The sequence below is a fragment of the Dryobates pubescens genome, chromosome 4, assembly GCF_014839835.1.
Source record: "Dryobates pubescens isolate bDryPub1 chromosome 4, bDryPub1.pri, whole genome shotgun sequence".
Classification (NCBI taxonomy): Eukaryota; Metazoa; Chordata; class Aves; order Piciformes; family Picidae; genus Dryobates; species Dryobates pubescens.
Genome location: NC_071615.1, coordinates 48,957,305 through 48,981,456, shown reverse-complemented (window position 1 = coordinate 48,981,456; position 24,152 = coordinate 48,957,305). Strand labels below are relative to the sequence as shown.

Genomic DNA, 24,152 nt, shown 5'->3' with positions numbered 1-24,152 from the left:
CAGAAGGCTTTGAAATTCAGTATCTTTGGGGTTATCTGACGTTAGGCAGTTGTAGAGATTTAGTGGGTAATTCAAGACAGCCTTCACCTAATGCATACTGCAGAGTGAGTAATAAGAGAAATTAGCATTGGAGATAAACTGTCCCTTGTTGAAATTTCAGGGAGAGCTAGTGCTTCCTGCGTTGGCAGAACAAAACAGAGAAACAGGAGAAGGCTTACATCAAAGCTGTTGTCTGAATGCAAGTCCCATAGGCTGGAGAGCGAATGTGTAATCCATGGAGTGTCTCAGCAGCTCTTAAAAAAGACACAGGGATAATCATTTAAATATGAGGTCTTCTACATTATCTATATTATCTTCTTTGCTTCTCTATCATCCTTGGTCCTTCAGAATCCCTCATCAACTGGGTGTTTATACAAGTAGGTAGAGCGCTCTCTGAATTAAGACATACATATCTACCTACACCTATAAACATCACTTAATGCACTTATAGATCGCTACTCTGAGATGTATCTGGCTACTTTGCACTGCAGCACTTCATGTTAAGGAAGTCCCTCACAGGGAATAAAACACTGGTTTTCAAAATAGGGGCTAAACAGGGCTGCTTCCAGTTCTGTGCTCTTCTCATCCCCTCCTGTGCACACCTGTAACAGGCCAAAACAAAGTGCTAGAGAGTGGACATTTCTGCAAGGGGATGGAGTGAAGCCAACAGAGGGCTGCAGCCCACTGTGCTGACATATCACATGCTGATCCTGACTCGTTAGTGATCAGCAAATTTTAGAGCATCTAAGCAGCAAGTTGAGGTAGGAAATTCCTAGCCTGAGAGGTAAAACCAGTACCCTGTCCTAAAGAACACATTGAGTCTGTGTGAGGAAGAAAGAGTAAGATCACACAGCACTACTGGCCATTCATGTTAGGACAAGCTCCATAGATCCTTGCTTTTGTGATCAAGTGTTTCAGGATAGACTGCAAAAGTTTATACAGGTACTGCACCCTGGGTTGGATTGTATGCTTTGTTGCATGGTTTTGTGTCCTCATGAGTCAAAGTCCACTTCTGAGCTTGTGCTTGCAAGACTTTTTCTGATGGGGGCTTTCCATTAAATGTACCTGGAAAACTAGACAGAGCATTTATTTATGCACAGTTGGTTAGTTAGTATGTTGTATAAGAGAGAGAACACAGAATCACAGCATGTTAGGGGCTGGAAGGGACCTTGAAAGCTCATCCAGTCCAACCCCCCTGCCAGAGCAGGAGCACCCAGAGCAGATCACACAGGAACACATCCAGGCACATTTTTAATATCTCAAAAGAGGGAGACTCCACAACCCCCCTGGGCAGCCTGTGCCAGGGCTCTGTCACCCTCACAGGGAAAATATTCTTCCTCATGTTCCCATGGAACGTCCTCTGCCTCAGCTTCCCCCACTGCCCCTTGTGCTGGCATTGGGCATCCCCCAGCAGGGCCTGGCTCCAGCCTCTGGGCACTCACCCTGCACATCTCTATCAACATGAATGAGGTCACCCTCAGGCTCCTCCTCTCCAAGCTCCAGAGCCCTCAGCTCCCTCAGGCTCTCCTCATAAGGAAGATGTTCCACTCCCCTAATCATTTTTGTGGCTCTGTGCTGGACTCTTTCAAGCAGTTCCCTGAGGTCCTTCTTGATCTGAGGGCCCCAGCGCTGGACACCATGTTCCAGATGCAGCCTCAGCAGGGCAGAGTAGACAGGGAGGTATAGGTATAGGTGTAGGTATCATGTACCATATGCCATAGCCTAGTATATTTTTCACTGAATCTTAGTACAAAATCCTCTGTGTAACTCTGCCCTTAAGTATTTACTTTGCTTTGCTATTGACTATTGAAGTGTTAAATACTGAAACAAATTCAGCTAGGTGTCAGTACAGCCTATAGGCTACCTTGTCATTTTTCCTGGTGTGGAGTGGCTAGTTTGGGTTTTTCACTAAAGCTGAAGTTAGCTGTGAGAACAACTTTGTGGAAAGAGTTTGCAAAGCAAAATGTTCAGGTGATAAATCCCTTTATACATCACTCCCAAGCCAAGGCAGCCTCCAAGAAAAAACAAGTTGTGAGAGGCCAGCATCCTGGGGGCATTTGTTCTGGCTGCTGGAGCTTTCCCCTGTGCCCCTTGACAAAACTTGTGTGCTTTGCTGTCCTGCTCTGCACCCTTCCCTGCTTTCCCCTGCACCACAGGACATGAGCAGGCTCCCAGCTTCCCTCCTCTTGGTGCAAGGCTGCTCTCCCAGGATGCAGCCCAGCTCCTGGCAAGCTGGACACAGCATTGTGTAAGGATGTTGTGCAAGGCAGCGAGGCATAAGCCAGAGACATTGGACACTGCAGCTAGGGTTACAGGAGGGAGTGGTGCAGATGAGCCAGGTCATCACAGTGTCACAGAACATTAGAGCTTGGAAGGACCTCCAGAAATCATCAGGTCCAAGCTCCCTGCCAGAGCAGCATCACCCAGGGGAGTCCACACAGGAATGCAGCCAGGTGGGTTTGGAATGTGTCCAGAGGAGGAGACTCCACAACCTCTCTGGGCAGCCTGCTCCAGGTCTCTGTCACCCTCACTGTAAAGAAGTTTCTCCTCATGCTGAGGTGAAATCTTCTCTGTTTCAGCTTGTCCCTGGTGTTCCTTGGCTTATTACTGTGCACCACCCAAAAGAGCTTGGCCCCCTCCACTTGACACCCACCCCTCAGCTATTGATAGACATTGATCAGATCCCCTCTCAGCATTCTCTTCTCCAGGCTAAACAGCCCCAGGACTCTCTGTCTCTCTTCACAGGGGAGGTGCTCAAGTCACCTCATCATCCTCAATGGCCCTCCCTCTGGCTTTTGAAAGGAAGTGTCCTGGGACAGTTCAGTGAGGGGCAAGAGGCTGAGTGGCTTTTCAGTTCTTCTGCAAGGTGCGAAGTAAATGCTTTTCCCCACCCGTTCCTGCCTTGAGAAGAGACAGGAGGCAGCAGTGCTGAGCCCCCGTGCTGACTGGGGCAGCCTTTGAGCAGGGAGAGCAGGCTGAGGCTCACTGGGAAACATACAGTTCATGATTTGGAGTCTGAGATTCAAAACACAGAATTACCATGCTGCTGGCCTAGAGGAGACTGACAGCCACGAGGGGCAATGGTTTGAAATTAGAGAAGAATAGATTTAGACTGGATGGTAGAAGGAAGTTTTGTACAGTGGGGGTGGTCGAGCACTGGAGCGGGTTGCCTAGAGAAGTAAGTGGTGGAGGCTGCATCCTTGGAGATACTCAGAAAGAGGCTCAACAGGGCTGCTGGTGACCTGATCGTGTTGAGGATGCCCCTGCTCACTGCAGGGGAGTTGGACTAGGTGGCCTTTGGAGGTCCCTTCCAACCCAGGTGATGTTGATGGGTGGTGTTGGATTGGTTGATGGGTTGGACGCGATGATCTTGAAGGTCTCTTCCAACCTGGTTTATTCTATGTATTCTATGTATTCTATTCTGTGATTCTATGATTTGGCTACTTTCATTTGAAGTATCCAATATGAATGTGAGTTCTACCTTGTTTGAAAAAAATAAATGAAATAAATAGCAGGGTTGAACTCCACTGCTGGAGAAAGAGCACACTGCCTGCCTGCCACCTCGGCTGCCTGGCCGGGAACTCCTGCGGGATGGGATCACAACCTCTGAGGTTAGTGCTGCGTGCTCAGGGCTTGTGACTCAGAGCCATGAGACCTCAGCTGGCTGCTTGTAGACAAATGTGTGCTTGACACACAGAAGATAATCTGATGAAGCCTGCTCCTGGTGATGTTAGCAAAGCTTGACTATAACAATTGTGTCCCTTTTTGCAAAAAGGAAATGTGCTCTGCAGCGTCTGTGGAGAGGCCCAAACGTTACTGGCCTGCTGAGCTGGAGTTTGCCTGTCACTCATCCCCTCCTTCCCATGTGTGCCTGTTCCCGTACTTGTTAGTTGTACCTTCCACATCTGTGCCTTCAAGGGCAGCTTGTTATAACTAACAGGGACGCCGCTTACTCTCCTTGCTCACATCAGGCAGCAGCCATGTTGGGCCTGCAGAAGACAACCAAGGGTTGGGTGCCAGAATGGATGAACAGCTCTGTACTTCCACACCACTGCCACCCGTGTGTGACATTCCTGGAAGGAAAGGTAAAAAATTGCTTCTGGCATATAAAGTGCAGGATAGAAGCATCTTTGGGAAAAAATCTGATACGTTTGAAAAGATTATTAGAATCACCATCAGCTACAAAGTAAATATTACTCATTTCCTGCATGTCTTTTGGCAGTTACTAAGTTGGCTTAGTGGAGGTGCTAGATGAGCAAGATGCTGTACATTCCCACAGCAACATCAAGACCTGCTCCAAGGTGGGTGTGAAGAGAAAAGGAGGATGCATGCCCTCCATTTGAAACTGTGAGACACAGGAGGACTGTGCCAAAGCCAGATACATTAGTGTAATGCTTTAAACAAAAGGCTGTCTTTTCCTACAGTCATTTCTTAATTAGATTTTTTTTCATACAAGTGACAGCTGCCTTCGTGCCAAGCCTTGGTTTCATCAGGGAAAATGGCAACGCTCCCAGGATAGCTGCAGCTTTTCTCTTTGTACAGAACTCATTGAAGAAGTTTGTTATTTCTCCTTTTTAGGTTTCCCCTCGTTTTTAGTAGATCGGTGCACAACCAATAATTTTAGGATTAGTAACCAATTATTTACAGGAGGGGCAGAATTTGTATTTCAAATACTCAGCTGTTTACTTCAAGAGCTCTTCTGTGTCACTGAGTCACCAAACCACAATTAAAACTCTGGGAAATGGCTTATTGTTGAGGTTCAGGGGCTCCCATTACACGCTGGGATGGGTCAGAGTCTGATTCTCGTTGGAGGCCTGATGTGAATTTGTATCCTCTATAATGGTCTGATAGACTGTGAAGGATTTTGAAGCCTCACAAGATGTCAGTAGCAAGAGAAAGCTCCGTCGTTGGCTCTGGTTGTGCTGCAGTGGAGTGTTAGCTTTTTTCTGAAGAGTTTAAGAAGATACTGTCTGTTCTGAGAGGAGCCCAGACGGGTCTCTGGTGGTTTGCTTGAAAGAAAAGGAGATAAACCCACACTGGAATACGTGTGCTGAAGGATGTTTCACCAGTTTCTGCTGTAAAACTTTCTGTAGGTTTTACTTTTCACTTGCTGTACAAATACAGCAAAAATGATGCGGAGTTTTCCTCCTGGGTTTGTTTGGTGGGGGGGTTTTGTTGGTTTTTGTTTCTCTTGCTTTTGGTTGTTGAGGGTTTATTGGAGAGGGAGAATGGGGGTTTGTTTTGTTTGATCATGAAGCAGCTGAATCTTGGAGTAGCAATTGATTTAAAGATTTGCCAGATACGCCCTGTTAATATAATGAGGCATAAGGTGATGAAAAAGATAGGGAGTACGTTGTGGGGGGAAGATACAGGTAATTGGGAAGATAGAGCTTCGCTCGTGAAGAACACGCCCCACCACCCAGTGCTGCGGCGCGGACGGGGTTCGGCCCGCGGGGCGCCCGCCGCGGCCCCCAGTAGCCGGCGCCCGCCACGGCCAGCGCCCTTGGTGCCGCTCCTCCTGCCTGCTCCCGCGTGTCCGCCAGGGGGCGCCGCAACACTGCGTAGCGGCGGGGCCTGGCCGGCGCGAGGGCGGGTGAGGGAAGGCGCACGGCGGGCGGGCGTGGCGCCCGCAGACGGGGCTGGGGGCTGCCGCATCTCTGCCCCGCGCTTCGCCGGCTGCCGGCCTTTGCTGGGCGCGGAGGAAGGCGCTGGGCCGTGCGCCGTCTCGGGAAGCGGCGCGGAATCCGCCAGCGGCGGTGAGGGCAGCCCACCGCCATCTTGCGGAGCCTTTGGGGGGTGGCTGCGGAGCGTCAGGTGTCTGAGCGCGCGGGAGGGGCTTCAGCCCTGCCCGCCGTGTCGCCGGCGAGCCGAGGAGCCGGGGCGGAACGCGCCGCGTACCGCGTACCGTGTACCGCGTACCGTGTACCGCGTACCGTGTACCGCGTACCGTGTACCGCGTACCGTGTACCGTGCACCGTGCGATTGCCGCAGCTCCCCGGCTCCCCCGCCGCCGCCTTGCAGCCTGTGCCGCACGGGGCGGATGCGCTCCGGAGCCGCTCAGCCTGCTGCTGGCCCAGGGTCGGTATGTCAAGAGCAAGGAGGGGGAACGCTTCCAGGGAGAGGAAAAACACAGGCAGGGCTGTGGCACTGAATGGATGGAGGGAAAAGCAATCCAAGAATTGGTGAACAAAGTCAACCAACACAACCTAAGAGAAGTTTTACTTCCCCTGTAAAACCTCATTTGCCTGATGTCGTTGGAGGATCCATGTTTGCTCATGACCAAGGAGGGACATGGACCTGATGGAGAAGGTCCAGAGGAGGCCACGAGAATGATCAGGGGGTTGGAGCAGCTCTGCTACAAGGACAGGCTGCGGGAGCTGGGGGTGTTCAGCCTGGAGAAGAGGAGGCTCTGGGGAGACCTCATAGCAGCCTGCCAGTACCTGAAGGGGGCTGCAGGAAGGCTGCAGAGAGACTGTTTGCAAGGGACTGTCCCTGCAGGGACAAGACAAGGGGCAATGGCTTCAAACTAGAGCAGAGCAGGTTTAGATTGGATGTTAGGAACAAGTTCTTTCCTATGAGGGTGGTGGAACACTGGAGCAGGTTGCCCAGGGAGGTGGTTGAGGCTCCTTCCCTGGAGATATTAAAGGTGAGACTGGACAAGGGACAAGGCCCTGGGCAGCCTGATCTGGTTGGGGATGTCCCTACTGACTGCAGGGAAGTCAGACTGGATGAGCTTTGGAGGTTCCTTGCAGCCTGGGCTATTCTATGATTCAAGGCAGCATGACTCCACTCCTGGGCTAGTTTTCCACTGGCATTCGTGAGGTTATTTGTAGGCTCAGGATTTCTTATTTCAAAGTTCTAATGAGGTCTTATCTCTGTTCTGGAGTAATGCCTTTAGGAGTGTCTCTCCTTGGATTGGATTGTTGGTGCTTAAACTAGGGGGTGAATCAGGATCATCCAGCTGGGCACTGAGTGTTGGGCTGGAATGGCTGACTCAGGACAGGCTGCCTGCCCTGATACCCTTGTTTGAAGAATGTTATGAGTAGTGTAAATCCAGGTACTGCTGAGAGAGGATTCCCTAGCTGCTACTGGTGGCTCTCTGTCCTGACACAAAGCTGGCTTTCAGGGCTCCAGTCTTTGCTGCCAAAAAGAAGAGGAATGTGGTCAATGTGTCAATGTGTGTGTGTGGACATACAAACAAGTGAGGCAATCTAAACTGAGAGTTTCAGATTCCTTCAGATCTGCTCTTGATGGATGTAGTGGGCATGTATCAGTAGCAGCTGAGGAGCAAACACAGTTCGCTCCTGAACTTAGGTGTTAAACCTAAATGAACCTCTACAGGAATTAAAGGATTGCATGAAGTGGGCAGAAGCATTTTGTTTTCTGAATTAGTAGCCCTCAGCCTTTTGACTTTGCTTCCAAAGCTGTTACCCGCAGCCCATCCAGGCCACCGGGTTTTGGACCTAACTTGAATTCTTTGCCTCATGCAGTTAAGCAAGGTGCTTTGATTTTAATGGGTTAAGCAGGTGGGCCATGGTATTCAAGGTCCAAACTGTTCTGTCCTGTTTAAATGCTAATGGTATTCTGCAGGTCTGCATTTGTGGATGTATTACTTTGGGACTGTTTCTTTCCTTCTTTTGGCAGATGACGTCGGTGCCAGAAGAGGAACAAGAATGATTACATATCCATAACTCCCAGCAGCATGTCAGGTACTCATATTTCATAAGTGCATCTGTGCAATGTTTCTTGCTTTGCTGGTGTGATCACTATTAACTGCTTACTGCAAAATACCATTCTAACAAACTGAATGCATTGGTGCTGGGAATTGAAATGTTTCCTCTGCCCCAGAGCGTAGAGCACACAGTAATCTTCCCCAGTCTTTTTCCTTCAGAAACAAAATTGTGTTTTGTTCTAAGCACACATTCTGAATTCAACTTTCGTGCTGAAAGTGGCAGTGCAGTGACAGTTTCTGCTGAGTGCCTTGGTCTGAGTTATTTTGTAACATGGGCATATCCCCTGAGCTTCAAAGCCTCACAGTCACACTCCCTTAAAATAGATTGCCAAGTACTCTTCAGGTAGTAATTGACTAGGTCTGCAGGTGGGTTAAAGATAGAGTTGAAATTACCATTAACCATTTTAAGTCCACTCAACCATTTTATTCCTGCCAGCTGTAAAGAATTTGAAAGCAATGCATAAATCAGCTGTGTAAAACCCACTCATACATCCTAATCCAGGGTGTCTAAAAAGGAGATAGAATCAGAGAATTGCCAGGGTTGGAAGGCACCTCAAGGATCATCTAGTGCCAAAGCCCTGTGACATGGGCAGGGACACCTCACACTACAGCAGGTTGCTCACAGCCACATCCAGCCTGGCTGCAAAAACCTCCAGGGATGAGGCTTCCACCACCTCCCTGGGCAACCTGTGCCAGTCTCTCATCACCCTCATGGGGAAGAACTTCCTAACATCCATTCTGAAGCTACCCATTTCTAGTTTTGCTCCATTCCCCCCAGTCCTATCACTCCCTGACACCCATAAAAGTCCCTCCCCAGCTTTCTTGTAGCCCCCTTCAGATACTGGAAGGTCACAAGAAGGTCTCCTTGGAGCCTTCTTCTTGAACTTCCAGCATTTGTTCTAATCAAATTGCATAAGTAAAAACCACTCTGCAGATACCATTTGTGGATGCACGTTTCAGGAGCCAGGTGCCATAGCTGGGACATCTGAGAACCCTGGTTGTGAAATGCAGCATGTGCTGCATGGAGAAAACCACAGCAAACGAGACTGCATGCCTGCTGTTACGCTCAAGGCCTGGGCAGGTCAAACATTGTGGCCTTTCTCTTCCCCTAGAAGGTCCCCTCCTTTGATGATGACCAGCAAGGGCAAACAGTTGCATTCACCAAGAACGCTGCTCTTTTAGGTTTAGGGTCCTAGAGAGGAGGGTAGGATTGGTGGGGAGCAAGAGAGCATTACTGCAATGCATGCTTTCCCAGTGAAATGTATTCTCTGGGCGGGTGCAGACACGTCACTTGCCTTCTGGTGCCCACTGGAGTGAAATACAGGCATCGCTCAACACGAGAGGCATCGAAGGCCCTCGTGGGACGAAGCAGAATACCTGACCCTTCGTCGGTGTGTCGGGCTCTGGGCTGGCATCACCCCCACAGGCGGGCTGGGAAGGAATTAGTGTTGTAGGGCCACGTTGGCAGGACGTCCTAGAGTGCTTTTGCATTCTTCTGCAGGCATCACAGCTATGGTCATTCCGTTCAGTACATAGCTGTTTGGGAAGGATGTGAAGCACTGATGTGTGGCTGAGGCTCCCCAGCTCTCTGTTGGCTCTCTTCTGGCTCATTTTCAATTGTGGATTCTTTTAACTTCCACTGCAGGACTTGACTTTGCTGTGGCTTTGGAGGGAGCAGTTAGTAGCTTGTGCTATGTGAGAGCAAGACATGGGGAAGGAAATGCAGTGTATCAACTTTATCCCCACCTGTATCTGTTCAAGATGTAGCTTCCTATGGAGGGGACGTTAATGGAGAGTTCCCACAAGCGCTCTTTAACAGACCTGTCTCTCTGGACTTCCCCCTGGCAGGGCAGCTTTGCTAAGCTCTGTGAAACACAAAGCCCAGCTAGAAGAACCTATGTTGTCTGCACTTCTTTTGGAAGAAGTGGGCAGAACAAATATGTGCAAAGAAAATAATCACCAGGCCAAAAAAAATGGCTCATTGGAGAAGACAATTGTTAGTACAGCTGTAGATGTCTACCACTTCTCATTATGAGCACTTCATGTTTTCTGTTTCTCATTATAGGAATTGAATTCCTTACAGGAGTGTGAATGTGAGAAGAAGCATGGATGAAATAAAAATCTTTCAAACTCTGTAAAAGCTGCATAAATATATCCACATCCAGAGCCAGGCAGGACTCTCTCCCTAATGAGTGAAAATGAAAGGTTAGGTTCTGTTACTCAGTCACTGGAATATGAGAGCAGAATCCAAAATCAAACCAGTTGTCTAAAATTATAGGGTTTATTAGTCTGATTTTTGATAGACAATTTTGCTGCCTATATGTTGAGGCTGTTACTGCAGTAAGAATTCTCCTCTTGTAGGTGCTGTCCAGAAGCCTCCTGGTTTCTAGTGCAATTCAGAAAAGTCTGACAGGACTTTTGGTGGTCTGACTTGCTTTTGGTGGTAAAGCTAAAGCTTTGCTGCATTTTGCAGTTACCACAGGTAGACTATTCTGAGTGTTTTGACATGTCAGCTTTAAAAACACTTACTGGTGTGCTTATTTTCTGGCACACAGAATCACAGAAACATTCAGGTTGGAAGAGCACCTCAGGATCACCAAGTCCAGCCTCGAGCCCTACTCTGCAAGGCTCACACCTAACCAGATCCCCAAGCACCACATCCAGACTACCTTTAAACACAGCCAGGGTTGGCACGTCGGTAACTGTACGTGCCTACAGCTTCTAAGAGAGAGGTCAAGTTTTCCAGCATTATTCTGGGAACTTCAGAGTTAGGAGCAACATGAAAGAATCTCAGCAGTGTGGAAGGTCTTACTATTAAGTGAGTAAAATGAAAGATAAAAAGCAAAATGAGGTCATCTGGTAACTTTTTGCCTGCAAAAGGATTAACTGAAAGGCAAACATTAATGAATATTTAATGAAGTGTGAATTAATCTTCCTTTTTCTTAGAATGCAGTCAAAATAGAGTTCACAGAGCTGTACAGATGGTGTTAATGAGCACCTAATATTGAGTATTGACATAAGATAGTGACAAGTGAAAGCTGGCCCTGCAGGTTTTATCAGTATACTTTTGCAACTCCTGACACTAAGTGTCCAAATTTGCCTCAGCAGTTTGCTGTACCCATGAGTCAGACACTGAGATAAAGGGAGGTCGCTGGGGAGGGAGAAATGGACACAGGACATCTTGCATCTGAGTGCTGAGTTTGAGACAGACCCATTCTGTTCTCATAAAGTGAAGCTCAGTACATCCCTAGCATAAACAATTTTCAGATGAGTGACCATACACATAAATGTAACAAAGCAGATCTGAAAGGTAAGCTTTCTGATTCTGAAACCTGATTTTTTAAAAGAGCCTTTTATGATATATCACAGGATGTTAGGGGTTGGAAGGGACCTCCAGAGATCATCCAGTCCAAGCCCTCCTGACAGAGCAGGACCAGAGAATCCAGTGCAGGTCACACAGTAATGCATCCAGACAGGGCTGGAAAGTCTCCAGAGAAGGAGACTCCACAACTTCTCTGGGCAGCCCCTTCCAGTGCTCTGGGACCCTCACAGTGATGAAGCTCCTCCTCATGTTGAGGTGCAACCTCCTGTGCTCCTGTGGAGTTTCTATCCATTGCCCCTTGTCCTATCCCAGGGTGCAACTGAGCAGAGCCTGTCCCCTGCCTCCTGACCCCCAGCCCTCAGATATTTAGAAACGTTTACTAAATCTCCTCTCCAGAGCCCCAGGGCTCTCAGCCTCTCCTCATCAGGCAGTGCTGTAGTCCCTTCATCATGCTCATTGCCCTCTGTTGGACTCTCCAGCAGATCTCTGTCCCTCCTGAACTGGGGAGCCCAGTACTGGATGCAATAGTCCAGGAGAGGTCTCACCAGGGCAGAGTAGAGGGGGAGGAGAACCTCCCTGGATCTGCTGGACACACTGCTCTGAATGCAGCCCAGGACCCCATTGGTCTTCTTGGCCCTCAGGGCACATTGCTGTCCCATGCAGAACTTGTTGTCCACCAGCACTCCCAGGTCCTTCTCCACAGGGCTGCTCTCCAGCAGATCCCCTCCCAGCCTGTACTGCTGCAGTTTCTTCTTCCTTCCCAGGTGCAGGACTCTGCACTTATCCCTGCTGAGCCTCATGAGGTTCCTCTCTGCCCAGCTCTCAGTCTGCAGCAGATGTGATGCTTTTGAAAGAACAACATGAAAATGCATGGTGGGAACATAAACAAACCATGTCTGGAGGGGTTGGTGGGGTTTGTTTTGGTTTGTGGGGTTTCTTAGTAGAAATAAGTGCAAAATGACTGATTGGGTGTTCCCTCCATAGTTCATTAGAGCTTTACAGCTGGTACCAGCAATTACTCTCCACAGAGTAACATCTGGAAAGAAACCTTAGAAGTGTTTTTACAAGCACTGTCCTAGTGATAGCTGCAAGTCTTTCTGCAATACATTGGCACAACAGGGCAGAAAGATTTAGAAGTTGGAAAGTACTGTTTTCTCCTTGAGAGGATAGTACTTGCAAATGTGTAAGGATGTAGCATAGTGCATGAAAAAAAACCCCAGCAATATTGCTGTGTAAGTACTGGAGTGAAACTTCTGGCCTTAGCATCCACTGTTCACTGTCAATAACCATTATTTGCTGGCTTTAATCTTAGCTCAGAAGGCTTCCTTCTGTACATTGTCTTACAAAATGCAGACAGGCCCTGAGATGGAATTCAAGAATCAACAAATGGTATTTGTAGGACACAGTAAATCTCATTCACTTTCATGCAGATGAAAACTGAATGAAGAGTGCAAAGCAGCCTCAGTGAGGTCTGCAGCAGCTCTTTCAGTGACTTTGGCCAGGCCAGGATTGTGCTCTGCTTTTACTTGGAGTTTCATAATCAATTCAAACATTCTCTGTTTCTTAACAACTGTAACCTGAGATCAAGGTAGGAATTATAATAACATTAAGTGCTTACATTAGGGAATATAATTGAAATGTCATAAATGCATATTTTCAGTAAGTAGATTTTAATATGTAGCATTTCCTGTGAGAGATCACTCATTTGGAGAAGAATTAATGGGCTTTTTGGCAACAAATCCATTTGAAAACCACTGTCTTCAGAGGTGTTGCATGCAGTTTCCAAGACCTGGGGAAAGTAATTGAATAGGAATGGTACCACCTTTCTTCATGGGCCTTTTCACTGTGATGCTCATTACCCTGTGAACTTGCTATTCACAGAATCACAGAATGTTAGGGGCTGGAAGAGACCTCAAAAGCTCCTCCAGTCCAACCCCCTGCCAGAGGAGGGTCACCTAGAGCTTGTCACACAGGAACACATCCAGGCAGATCTTGAAGGCCTCCAGAGAAGGAGACTCCACAACCCCCTTGGCAGCCTGTGCCAGGGCTCTGTCACCCTCACAGGGAAAAAGTTCTTCCTCATGTTTCCATGGAACTTCCTCTGCCTCAGCTTCCCCCACTGCCCCTTGTGCTGGCATTGGGCATCCCCCAGCAGAGCCTGGCTCCAGCCTCTGGGCACTCACCCTGCACATCTTTATCAGCATGAATGAGGCCACCCCTCAGGCTCCTCCTCTCCAAGCTCCAGAGCCCTCAGCTCCCTCAGGCTCTCCTCATAAGGCAGATGTTCCGCTCATTCAGATGCAGAATGTTTTGTTCTGTAACAGCAGCTGAGAAATTACTTCTCCTGACTGTCTGTAACAGTTTCCCTAGGATAATTTTCTTTGCCCTGCCTCACTGTCTGACATGTCCTGTATGCCAGCCCATGCTACAATCCAACTTACCCAAGTGCATTATTTCTGTTAAGAGCTGGACTTTTAAGGACAGTAAATACCTCAATAGAAGGTTTTGTTGTGCCAGGATTCAGCAGCTCTGTAATGAGCTTTTGGGGATTTTCAAAAGGTTAATAAGATTTATATTGTGGGATGTTTTTGCATGAAGCTATGAATCACTCCAGGATGGCTCTTATTACTTGGAAGCTTGTGTTTTTGAGCACATGGACAAAAATAGTGCTTTTGGTAAGTTCTAGATTACAGACAGTCTGATTTAATTTTAACTCCTTTGTCTTGAACCCTCATGTTTTTGAAAGTGCTTTCAGTAAAAAAGCTGTGTAAACACAATAGCTTCCAAAGACAAGCAGTCTGTGTGACATGTTGTAATATTTCAGGGCTTTATGCAGTTCTTTAGCAATGTGGTGAGGTTTTCTTTCCCAACTTGGGGGGGGAAAGGCTCTCTAAAGAGTGATGTTTTGGGGTTGTTTTCCTGCATGAGAAATGGGAGGCTCTTTTATCTCTGTGTTTCTAAAGGTATTTAGGTTTGGTATTTACAGCTTGTGGATATCTGCTGTATTTTCCAAAGGCTTTGAATCTGGTTAGATGTTACAAAGAAAGAAGCAAGGTTGGTTTGGGTATTCTTTTTCCTTAGCCTTGCAGTATCTGCTAGCCATGCTCTTGAGTATGCCTCCTTATGTGGATGAGGATTTTGGTTGTTTGGGGTTTTTTTCCATTTTGTCATAGTACCACAGCATGTTAGGGGCTGGGAGGGACCTCAAAAGCTCCTCCAGTCCAACCCCCTGCCAGAGGAGGGTCACCTAGAGCTTGTCACACAGGAACACATCCAGGCAGGTTTTGAAAATCTCCAGAGAGGGAGACTCCACAGCCCCCCTGGGCAGCCTGGTCCAGGGCTCTGTCACCCTCACAGGGAAAAAGTTCTTCCTCCTGTTCCCATGGAACTTCCTCTGCCTCAGCTTCCACCATTGGGCACTGTCATTGGGCATCCCCCAGCAGAGCCTGGCTCCAGCCTCTGGGCACTCACCCTGCACATCTTTATCAACATGAATGAGGTCACCCTCAGGCTCCTCCTCTCCAAGCTCCAGAGCCCTCAGCTCCCTCAGGCTCTCCTCATAAGGAAGATGTTCCACTCCATCATCACAGAGCCCAAGACTGGCTCTGTGCTGGACTCTTTCCAGCCATTCCCTGAGGTCCTTCCTGAACTGGGGGGCCCAGAACTGGACACAGTACTCCAGATGCAGCCTCAGCAGGGCAAGAGGAGAACCTCTCTCGACCTGCTGACCACAGCTCTTCTAATCTACCGCAGAAGGCATTGGCCTTCGTGGCCACAAGAGCACATTGCTGCCTTGTGGCCAACCTTCCATCCAGCAGGCCCCCCAGGTCCTTTTCCCCTTCGCTACTCTTCAACAGGTCTTCATAAGCCTGAGCACTGACTGCCGTTCAGTCCTTTTGATGACTGTATGTCAGATCAATGAGCTTACACTCCTTGTCCTTGACATGCAGTGAGAGATGTAGGGAGAACTGTCATTTTGTGAAGATACTGATGAACTAGAGGGAAGCTACTACCTTGTCAGGCATTTTACTGTTGACTTTCATATTAACAAAACAACTTTTACATTCCTTAAATGCTTTTGTGACAGTGTTCTTTAAAAGCTACCAATTTGCTGCAGTGCATATCATAAAAGAGGACAAATGTTTAGGGAAATGTTTGAAGGTTGCAAAACCTGAAGGCCAGGCTTTCAGACCTGCTTTGTTATGTGGTGTCAGGATATCTGAAAACTGTTTAGACCCATGCCAAACTTCAGCTTATTTCAAGTTGTAAAGAATTCTCTCCTCACATTCCAGTTGGCTTTCTGTCTTTAGAAGTCTTTGGCTGCATTCTTTGGGGGTTTCTTTCACAAATTCTCTATTTGTCAGGACTGTTAGTTTTAGTACCTTCCTTTCCTTTTTACCTGATCATTGCTCAACCTGCAGTCCTTGGACAGGAGATGGTACTTCAACATACAGGGTATTTCTAGAACTAGAGTAGCTTGAACTGTTTCATCGCCTTATAAAAACAGCAGAGAGAGAAGAGAGAGCTTCAGTTAGGTGCCCTTATCCCTAGGGGGCTCTGCCAGCTGTGCTGCCCGGTCCTTAGTGGGGAGGAGCAGATGGTCTGATGTGACCATGGGAACCGATGTGAAAGCTCCTGGCAAAAGCAGTGCTCAGAATGAGGATGGCAGTGATTTGAAGTTTTGTTGGGGTTTTTTTGGAAGCTCTTTGAGTGATTCCCCAAATTATCCCCACTGCAATTTACCTATTTTAATGCTGTATTTTATGGTGGGGAAATGGTGCTTTGGCTTCTCCTTCTTACTCTCTTAGTTTCCAAGACGTTGGAAAAGAATTAACTGACAGGACACAAGGAGAGGAAAAATCTGTTAACCTTCCGTATTCACACAGACAGTGCTCTACAAAGTAAGTCCTGGAAAGGTGCATTTGCTGCCTGTTGGGCATCAAATTTATCTTGGCTGGAAACAAACAGAGGAAGGTCCTTCTGCCTGTTGAAGATAGTGAATATTTGTTAAAGATATAGATACTGGAACTCATTGCCACAGGGTCTTGTGGGTGCAGGAAGTGTATGCAAGAGGAGACCAGGCTGTACTTCAAAGACAGAACTCTTAAGTGTTACTACAGTTTAGAGTTTACAGTTCAGTTCAGACAATCCCTTGGGCTGACAAGTGGCTGAGGACTGGGTGGCTTGGTAGGAGAAGAGAAGCAAAATAAAGGAAAGAAAATAAAATGCTGTGGACTGTCTGCAACAATAATGAGAAGAAATTAAACTCTAGCCTTGTCTGCCACAAATAGTTTTATCATTCCTACCACAAAAACACATTAAAAGTGCACATGTTTTTACTTATAGTTAATATGTGTGCTTTAAAATGCTTGTACAAAACATGACTGGGTTTTCATTTTGCTAGGGAGATGTCCTTTCATTGTAGCTTGCTTGCATTTTTCTTTCTGAAGTCATTAAGAAATCATCTAGTGTTATTGGACTGAATCCATACAAAGCTAGCCTGCTTGATCAAGCTGCTATGCACCCCTCAGTCCTAATCCTGATTATACTTGCCTTAGTTGATCTCTCTGAAGCCAGCCCACTTCCACGGCCTTAGATGCTTGCATACTTCAGTGTTTAAAGAAAATCCCAGTGAAGAGCTGTTGTCCTTGCTGCTCTGCTTTCAGTAAACTCCCAAGACAAGAAGCAAAAGTTTGTGTAAGAATCACTTTTGTCAACCTTTTGTTTTGCAATCAAGTAAGTTAATTACCACTCAGAGACTGCTAATATAGTCAGTTACTGCGATGATTTTGATCAGTTGGAACTTTACATTCTTCCAAGCTGGGAGCAGTTTGGGAGTGTAAAATAACTTCTTGTTGTGAGAAGAAAGTGTCTCTGTGACTGTAAAAATACGAGTTTGCTGACATCCCAGAACTGTTGGCTTACCTTTTGCCTCCAGACTAAGTGATAACCTGTTGCTGAGGGTGAAAAATAAGTGTTTGCACTCCACAAAAAAGTGTGAGCTGTGTAATCTCTGAGGATGATTGCCTGTGGGGTCACACAGCAGCTTTCATCACCCATGGATGTAGCTGTCAACTGGAGCTGCTGCAGTATAAAGCAATAGTAGTAATAACAGTAATGACAATGCCAGCCTTGGGTGTAACAGAGCAGATGGCAAGCTAGAAAAAATGAGTGCAGCTCTTCAGGGTGCAGTTTGACATGGTGCCTTCGGAGCTGTGGTGAGCACAGGGAAAAGGCATGCTTATCCATGTGGGGTTTGGCCCTGGGCTGTGCACCCCAAGTTCATAGAATCACAGAATTGTTAGGGCTGGAAGGGACCTCAAGGATCAGCCAGTCCCATCCCCCCTGCCATGGGCAGGGACACCTCACCTCAGGTTGCTCAGAGCCACATACAGCCTGGCCTTCAAAACCTCCAGGGATAAGGCTTCCACCACCTGGGCAACCTGTTGCAGTGTCTCACCACCCTCATGGGGAAGAACTTCTTCCTAACATCCAATCTGAATCTACCCACTTCTACTTTTGCTGCATTCCCCCTAGTTCTATCACCCCCTGACACCCTCAAAAGTCCCTCCCCAGCTTTCTTGTAGCCCCCTTCAGATACTGGAAGGCCACAAGAAGGTCTCCTTGGAGCCTTCTCTTCTCCAGAGTTTCTGTCAAGAGTTCAGGACAGGTACACAGCTCATTCCAGCAAGAAATTATGTCCTCCTGGTTGGTTGGCTACTACCTGCCACCTCTCTGGAAGAAACCAGATTTAAGTCCTTTCTCTTGAGATCTGTTAAAGAAGGGAGAAGCTTTTTGTATCTCTTCCTTTACTGCTACTGGCAGTAGGAAAAAACACCTTCTAGCTGAAGTGACAACCAATCCTGTGTACCATTGTTTTCATGGTCATTCTATGCCATTCACATAACACTGCTTATCTGAGATTCTCTTCCCTGTCCTTTTAGTTTAGTTCATTGGGCTCTTCATTTGCTAAAACTTTTCTCCTGTAAAACAAACTTACTTTTAAAGACTGTGCTGGGAACTTGAGAAAGGCTTTTGAGCTGCTCAGGTGCCAGTTACTGCAACAACATGCTGCTTTGATACCTCTGAAATGACTTGATGATCCCCTTAGTTACGCTGACAGGAAGAGCTCTAGACCTTTCTTACTAGTCCTGCTCTATAGTAGGACCTGTTTGTGGTTGTCATTCATCCCAGTAGGCTGTACTGCTTTCTGCCTTGATTATAGCCAGTTCAAGTGTAGCTAGAGGGAGAGAGAGAGAGATGCTTCTCTTAAAATTAGGGAGCTCAGAAAAAATTACATTATCCTTTATCAAGGGTTTGGTTTGACACACCCAAGAGCAGATGCAGGAGTTTTATACTGCATTCTCTGTTGCAAAGGGAAAAAAGAAAGAAAAAAACCCCAAGCAAACCAGCCAACCAAAAATTAAAAAGGAAAGCTTTTGAGAAATGCAGGCAAGGTGTGTTAAAACAGGAGGAGTAGAAGAAATCATTCAGTTCTGTAGTAAAACTGTAATGTGAGAGTCTAATAAGCTGAATGGTGAGTTAGAACACAATTCTGCTACAGTATAGGAAACATAAGGAAAGGGCACCCCTTCAATGGTAGTTCTTTGCAACTTAATCCTTGCCTAGCAGGTTTTGAATGTAGCCTGTCCTTGGTGACTGCAAGGAATTTGTGAAACAAGGTAGAAGCTTGTGGAATGAAAAAACTGTAGCTAGTACAGGAGTCAAACTAGTTCAAAATGAACTGAAAGGAAAGTAGAGCATAAAGGTGTTTGGTGTTGGGTTGGCCTTTGTAAGCTCTGCCTGGGCAAATTCCAAACAATGACAATTATAATAGAATCAGTTTCTTCTCATGTCTTAAATGTGCCTAGAATAATATTTTCAAACCCCACAGGTGCTTTGCAAACAGGGAAACTTGCAGATCTATTTTATTACTTAAGGAAGGGAGAGTTCTCATGTTCCTTGCTTAAGTTAAAAACCTGTGAGAGCCTTGTGTAACGTCTGTGAATCCTTGCAGAACAGAAGCTCTACCAGTGCTGTGAGTCTATACTTTTTAATTAAAGGAAAGGTGTATCAAATTCCCAGAGGCTCAAAGACAGCAAAGATGACCTTTAATCTCAAAAGTAAATTGGGGGAAAGGATTAGAAGTTTTTGCCTAACAAGGTTGGATTACAAATCACTGATCTCGATTCTGGTTATAATAGCAAGAACTGAGTAACTGACAATATAACTGACTTGTTTAAACATGGTCAAGAGCTGTGTGGGCACAGTGGTCTGCTCAAGAGGCTGATGAAACACAGGAGTGTCTATTTATTACTGAATGACAGAAATGCCTCTATATTCTGTCTGTGTCTTGCACAGGCCTGGCTCTTGCATTTAGATGTAGTATCATCCATGGAGGGAGATCACCAGAATGTGAAGGAAGACGAGGAAGAAGAGAGTAGTCTTGTAGTGTATCTAAGTAACCTTAGTGTACCTAAGGTTACACAAAGCCTGGTAGAAGAGTGGGGTTTAGTGCATAGCTCCTCTCTGTGCCAGGAAAAGCAAAGTGGACAAGTTTAGTTCAAGTCTTACAGGCAAGCTCTGTGCCATTCACAGAGGGTCTTACCAGGACAATCCAATTCTTCCCTCTGAGCCTGAGTAGTATTATTCAGTCTAGAGGATCTGAAGGTGTCCAAATTATGAAAGCTTTGCATTCTCTTAGTGTTTTAAAATTCCCTGGTGTTTTCTGGGTTACTTTCCCTATTCTATTTTAAATCTGATTACCCTCCTACAGGTGAGTTTCTCTTGCCATGTTACCTGCATTTAGAGGTAGTTTTTGATTTTAATAAGAAATTCAATTCTTAACTAAGTGAATCTATAAGGCCAGAAGTGAGTGGTTAAGTGCAGATTCTGCAGTTAACTCACCAGCCTTGTGCATTGAAGTCTGTGATAACAAATAGTTTCTCAGAAAAATACATGTTATTGGTGTCCGTCTGGGACACAGTGGTTAGCATCTGGGATACAGTGATTAGAAGGAATGGTGTTTTAACTTCAGATAGCAGGTGATCTTACACTCCCAGCAGAAAAACAAGCAAACAAGCAAGCATGCAGGCATTTACAATTTTAAAATATATCTATTGAGGAGAGCTCTATATACTCTGGGGCTGACACACAGTAATGGTATCTAATGCCAGCCACAGCTGAGTCTTGTGAACATGCCCTGAAGTCTTTGCCAAAACACTCAGAGACAGCAGTAGCGTGATAGATCTAGTGACTGAAATCCAAAGTTATTTTAAATCATTTTCTATCAGGAAATTACCTGACTCAGTGTGCACTTACTTGCTGATATGCATGAATTACCTCACTGAGTGAAGTGTGTGTAAAAACAACAGGTCCATTAAAACAGCAGAATCACACTGTGCTTAAAACCACAGTGCAGATCAGTCAGAAAAAGTCTGGTTTGTTTATATAGATTTCTTATTTATTTATTTATTTATATAGTTTGCTGTTTCCCATATTTTCAAGTTAGAAGTGATTTTGTATTTAAATTTTGATGCCTATAAAGCAAAATTACTCCTTTTGATCCAGAAATCATCTCTGGTGTGTCATTTCTATAGGATTAAGTTTTGCTGCCCCAAAATAGAAAATGGGCTCTATTTAGTTTCACAGATTTATCAGCTACTGATATCCACAGTGTTTTTATATCAAAGAGTAAATAATGTGCTTAATCATCATGACTAACTAAACCATGCAGCTTTAATGTGGTTCGTTATCTGCTCTGGACCCAAAGCACTCCTGTGATAAAATTAGAGTCTCCGATACTCCCTGTGGCCGCAGCCAGGGGAAGGCAGTAGGTAGCAAAGGCGGAACTGCTAAGCATGCCCACATAAGAATGTCACACTTAGGTAACAGAGTGTCCCTCAGGTCAGCCTGCGCTAAGAGCGAAGTCAAACAAGGCTGAATCCTTGATGTTTTGTGTTTTAAGTATCTGAAAATTGTTCACGACCAGCCTCGACCTACAAGACCTCAAATGATCATATGAGCAAGGCCATAAATTGGTGGTAACTTCAGCTGAGGCCCTTGTTGCAGTTGTGATGCTGTGAAAGTTACATCTAGTGTTAGCCTGTCCACACAGATCTGCCTACTTGTGCAGGCTTCACAGACGGGGAAGTTTTGTATTTGCTGGTACGGAAGGGGAGCTATGGTGGCTGAATGGGCATGGCTGAAAGGCTCTGCAGCGTACCAGTGCGGCCGAGGGGAGATGCAGAGGAGTACCACCACAGCAGCAGAGCTGGGCAACCACTTCCTTTCCAAAACTCCACACCTCAGCAAGATTTTGGCAATGCCAGTGGTTTGTAGCCCTGCAGTGTTTGCCAAGCATCCAGGACATGGCCTCCTGTCGTGGGACAGACTGATTCACCTTCCTGACAGAAACCAGAACTGGAACGTAGAGGCCATAGCGGAAAAGCATTGGTGTAGGAGAGGAGATTCAAACCATTGTGATATCCAGAGGAGTGGGCAGCAGCTCCCGCAGTGCCGACATGCTTCGACTCCGACCAGCACCACTTTACCGCCAGGCCCTAGGAAAGCAGACTCTCAAGTCATGTCAAGTGCCCAGGAATGCCAAAAAGAAGAAAAAAAGTGTAAAGGTAACTGGCACTATTATGCAGAGCACAGCAAATGCTGTATTCAAAAACAATACAAGCAAACAAAAGCAAGTCCTGCTCTGGCAGGGGGGTTGGACTCGATGATCTCTGGAGGTCCCTTCCAAGCTCTCATGTTCCGTGAGTCTGAAACCAACCCCAAAGGAATAATGAGGTTGTTATATCTTTGTTTCTGGTCAGGGGCTTGGCCACTGGCAAAGCATTGTTATGCAGGAGGGGGTTTCCCTTTTAACAGTTCTTTTCTTTTTCAGCAGGGGTGATTGTGATTTTTAATACTCTTTTATTCAGTTGAATAGCTTTGGGAAGTGCCCTGGTGACAATGGGATGAGTACTGACTGGGTGTTTGTGTGTGATACCCAATACAATATCTATCCTTTTCGTCCTTTGCTTGTCTCTCTGTGGCTGGTGAATCTGGTTGGTTGGTTGTTTTGGTTTGGGTTTTTTTTGACGGGGGAAGTTGCAGAGGGGTTTGGTTGGTTGGTTTGGGGTGTTGTGTTTTGTTGGGTTTTTCGGGGGGGGGGGGGGGGTTGTGTTGTTTTTTAAACATATCCTTGAGACATTAAAAATGCAAAGGCAAACCAAAACAATGATTTACTACTTTCAGAGTGTTCATCTGTGACTGTGTGGTTTGCCTTTTCTTCTTTCTTATTACTCACCGTTCCCAAAGCCCCAGTAACTGCACCTACAGAAGTGAAATAAACATCTTGTTATGAGCATTCTTTGCCTCAGTAGTCAGGATTATTAACCATTTTCTTTCAGGTAACTTTTTTCCCCCCCCCCATCACTGCAGCAATGAAGGAATTCTTGTTCAGAATCACAGTTGCTTAGGTATGAGCATAAATTCAGCGCTTGAATGATTTCTGCTCCTTTCTAACCCGGGACGGATAGTTCTTCATTGTCCTTTACCCACAAAATAATTCCTGCATATTGAGAGGGAGGGAGGGAGGGACTCCAAGTTGTTTTCTTTTACTTAAGTCTTGCGTCACTCCAGGAAGAAAGATTACAGTGTCAGGCAGGATATCACCTCATGAAAAAGTTAAACTGGTCTAAGTACCTGATTTCTTTAGATTTAGTTGCTCTTTACCTCAGAATGCCTCTTTGCTAACAGATGTCAGGTGTTGATCGCTTTAACGTCTTACCAAGGACTGTCAGGAGGCTGCCAAACCCAGACAGTCCCAGCCAAGAGTCTGTTAATTATATTGTGTCAAGCTCCATTAGCTAACTTTCTGTTCAGTTGTGGGTTTGGACAAATGGAACTTTTTACCTTGAGGTTTTCATGTGGAGTTAAGGTAGGCAAGGACCCAGAGAAGGTACGCAGTTGAGGTATGGGCAGTTACTTTCTCAAGAGATAAGCTGTGTAATTAGCTGATGTCTGCTAACAGGGTCTTTCAATTATGAGATGTGGGGAGACTTAGCAAATTGGGTTGTCTGGGTCACAGGTCTATAATTACTCGTAGCAATATTTACTCAGAGGCCATCTTAAAACTTGTCAAACACTATTAAAGAATTTTGTTTGTTTGCTGGCAAACTTCTCAAGGAGCAAGTGCTTTCTGACAAGACCGTGCTCTACCTGCTTGTGTCATTAATAGTAGTACCTGGAAGCAGTGCAGCAAAAGCAAGCACAGACCCTGGGAGAGACTCGATCATGGAAGAGCAGACTCTTTTAAGCAGGTTTATGCAAGGTGCCAAGTATTTTCAGGGGAGGCTGGATCTGTAGTGCGACTCAGTGCTGAAATATCAACGATGACATTCTTTGTTATCTAAACAGAGCAAGGAGTCTGAGGTGTTTCAATAAAAGGCACATCACACTGCCACGTTATGAGTCACATGCAAATTTAGTGGCATGTCTTTGCCAAGGTACAGCAGGTTTGGAGAAGGAAGCACTTTTAGCGGGAAAATTCACAATACAAGCCGGGGAAGGTGTACTGCTGTGCAAGGAAGGTTGTCCTCAGGTTTAAACCAGGGGCAGCTGCTTTGAAACTTGGCTGCATCTGCTGCCAAAACAAATTACTTTGTGCCAGAAAGCTTTTACCTCTTTCCCCTCAACTGTGTCACTTGCTGTATATACATAGATGTTGCATAAATAAAGCATAGACAAAGTGACAATTTTTGATGGCTTCCATTCCGCCCAGACACATGCCAGAAACTGCCAAGTCCTGTGGTATCCTCACAGCACTTTACAGGAATCCTGTCATTCCGACATACTTTATGATTTAGTCACAAATAGTTTTCAAGAGAAGATAAATAGTACACAGAGGTAGTTTGCTGTCAATTTTCTTCTGTGTTCACTGTGATCTGATGTTTGAGATGTTTTTAGTTTAATCTGTAACCAGAACTCTGCATAGTCCTATGCAGAAGAGAAGGCTGAGAGGGGATCTTACCAGCATCCGTAACTATCTGAGGGGTGGGTGCC

General features: G+C 46.1%; 1 protein-coding gene across 1 annotated transcript in view; it reads left to right on the top strand.

The window, feature by feature from the left end:
- Positions 1-21,276: 21,276 nt before the first annotated feature.
- THRB (thyroid hormone receptor beta) overlaps positions 21,277-24,152 on the top strand; it is a 42,396-nt gene continuing 39,520 nt past the window's right edge. Inside the window, exon 1 of the mRNA XM_009899854.2 lies at positions 21,277-21,724. Within this exon, the coding sequence (XP_009898156.2) occupies positions 21,277-21,724 (448 nt within the window). The remainder of the gene's footprint in view (positions 21,725-24,152) is intronic.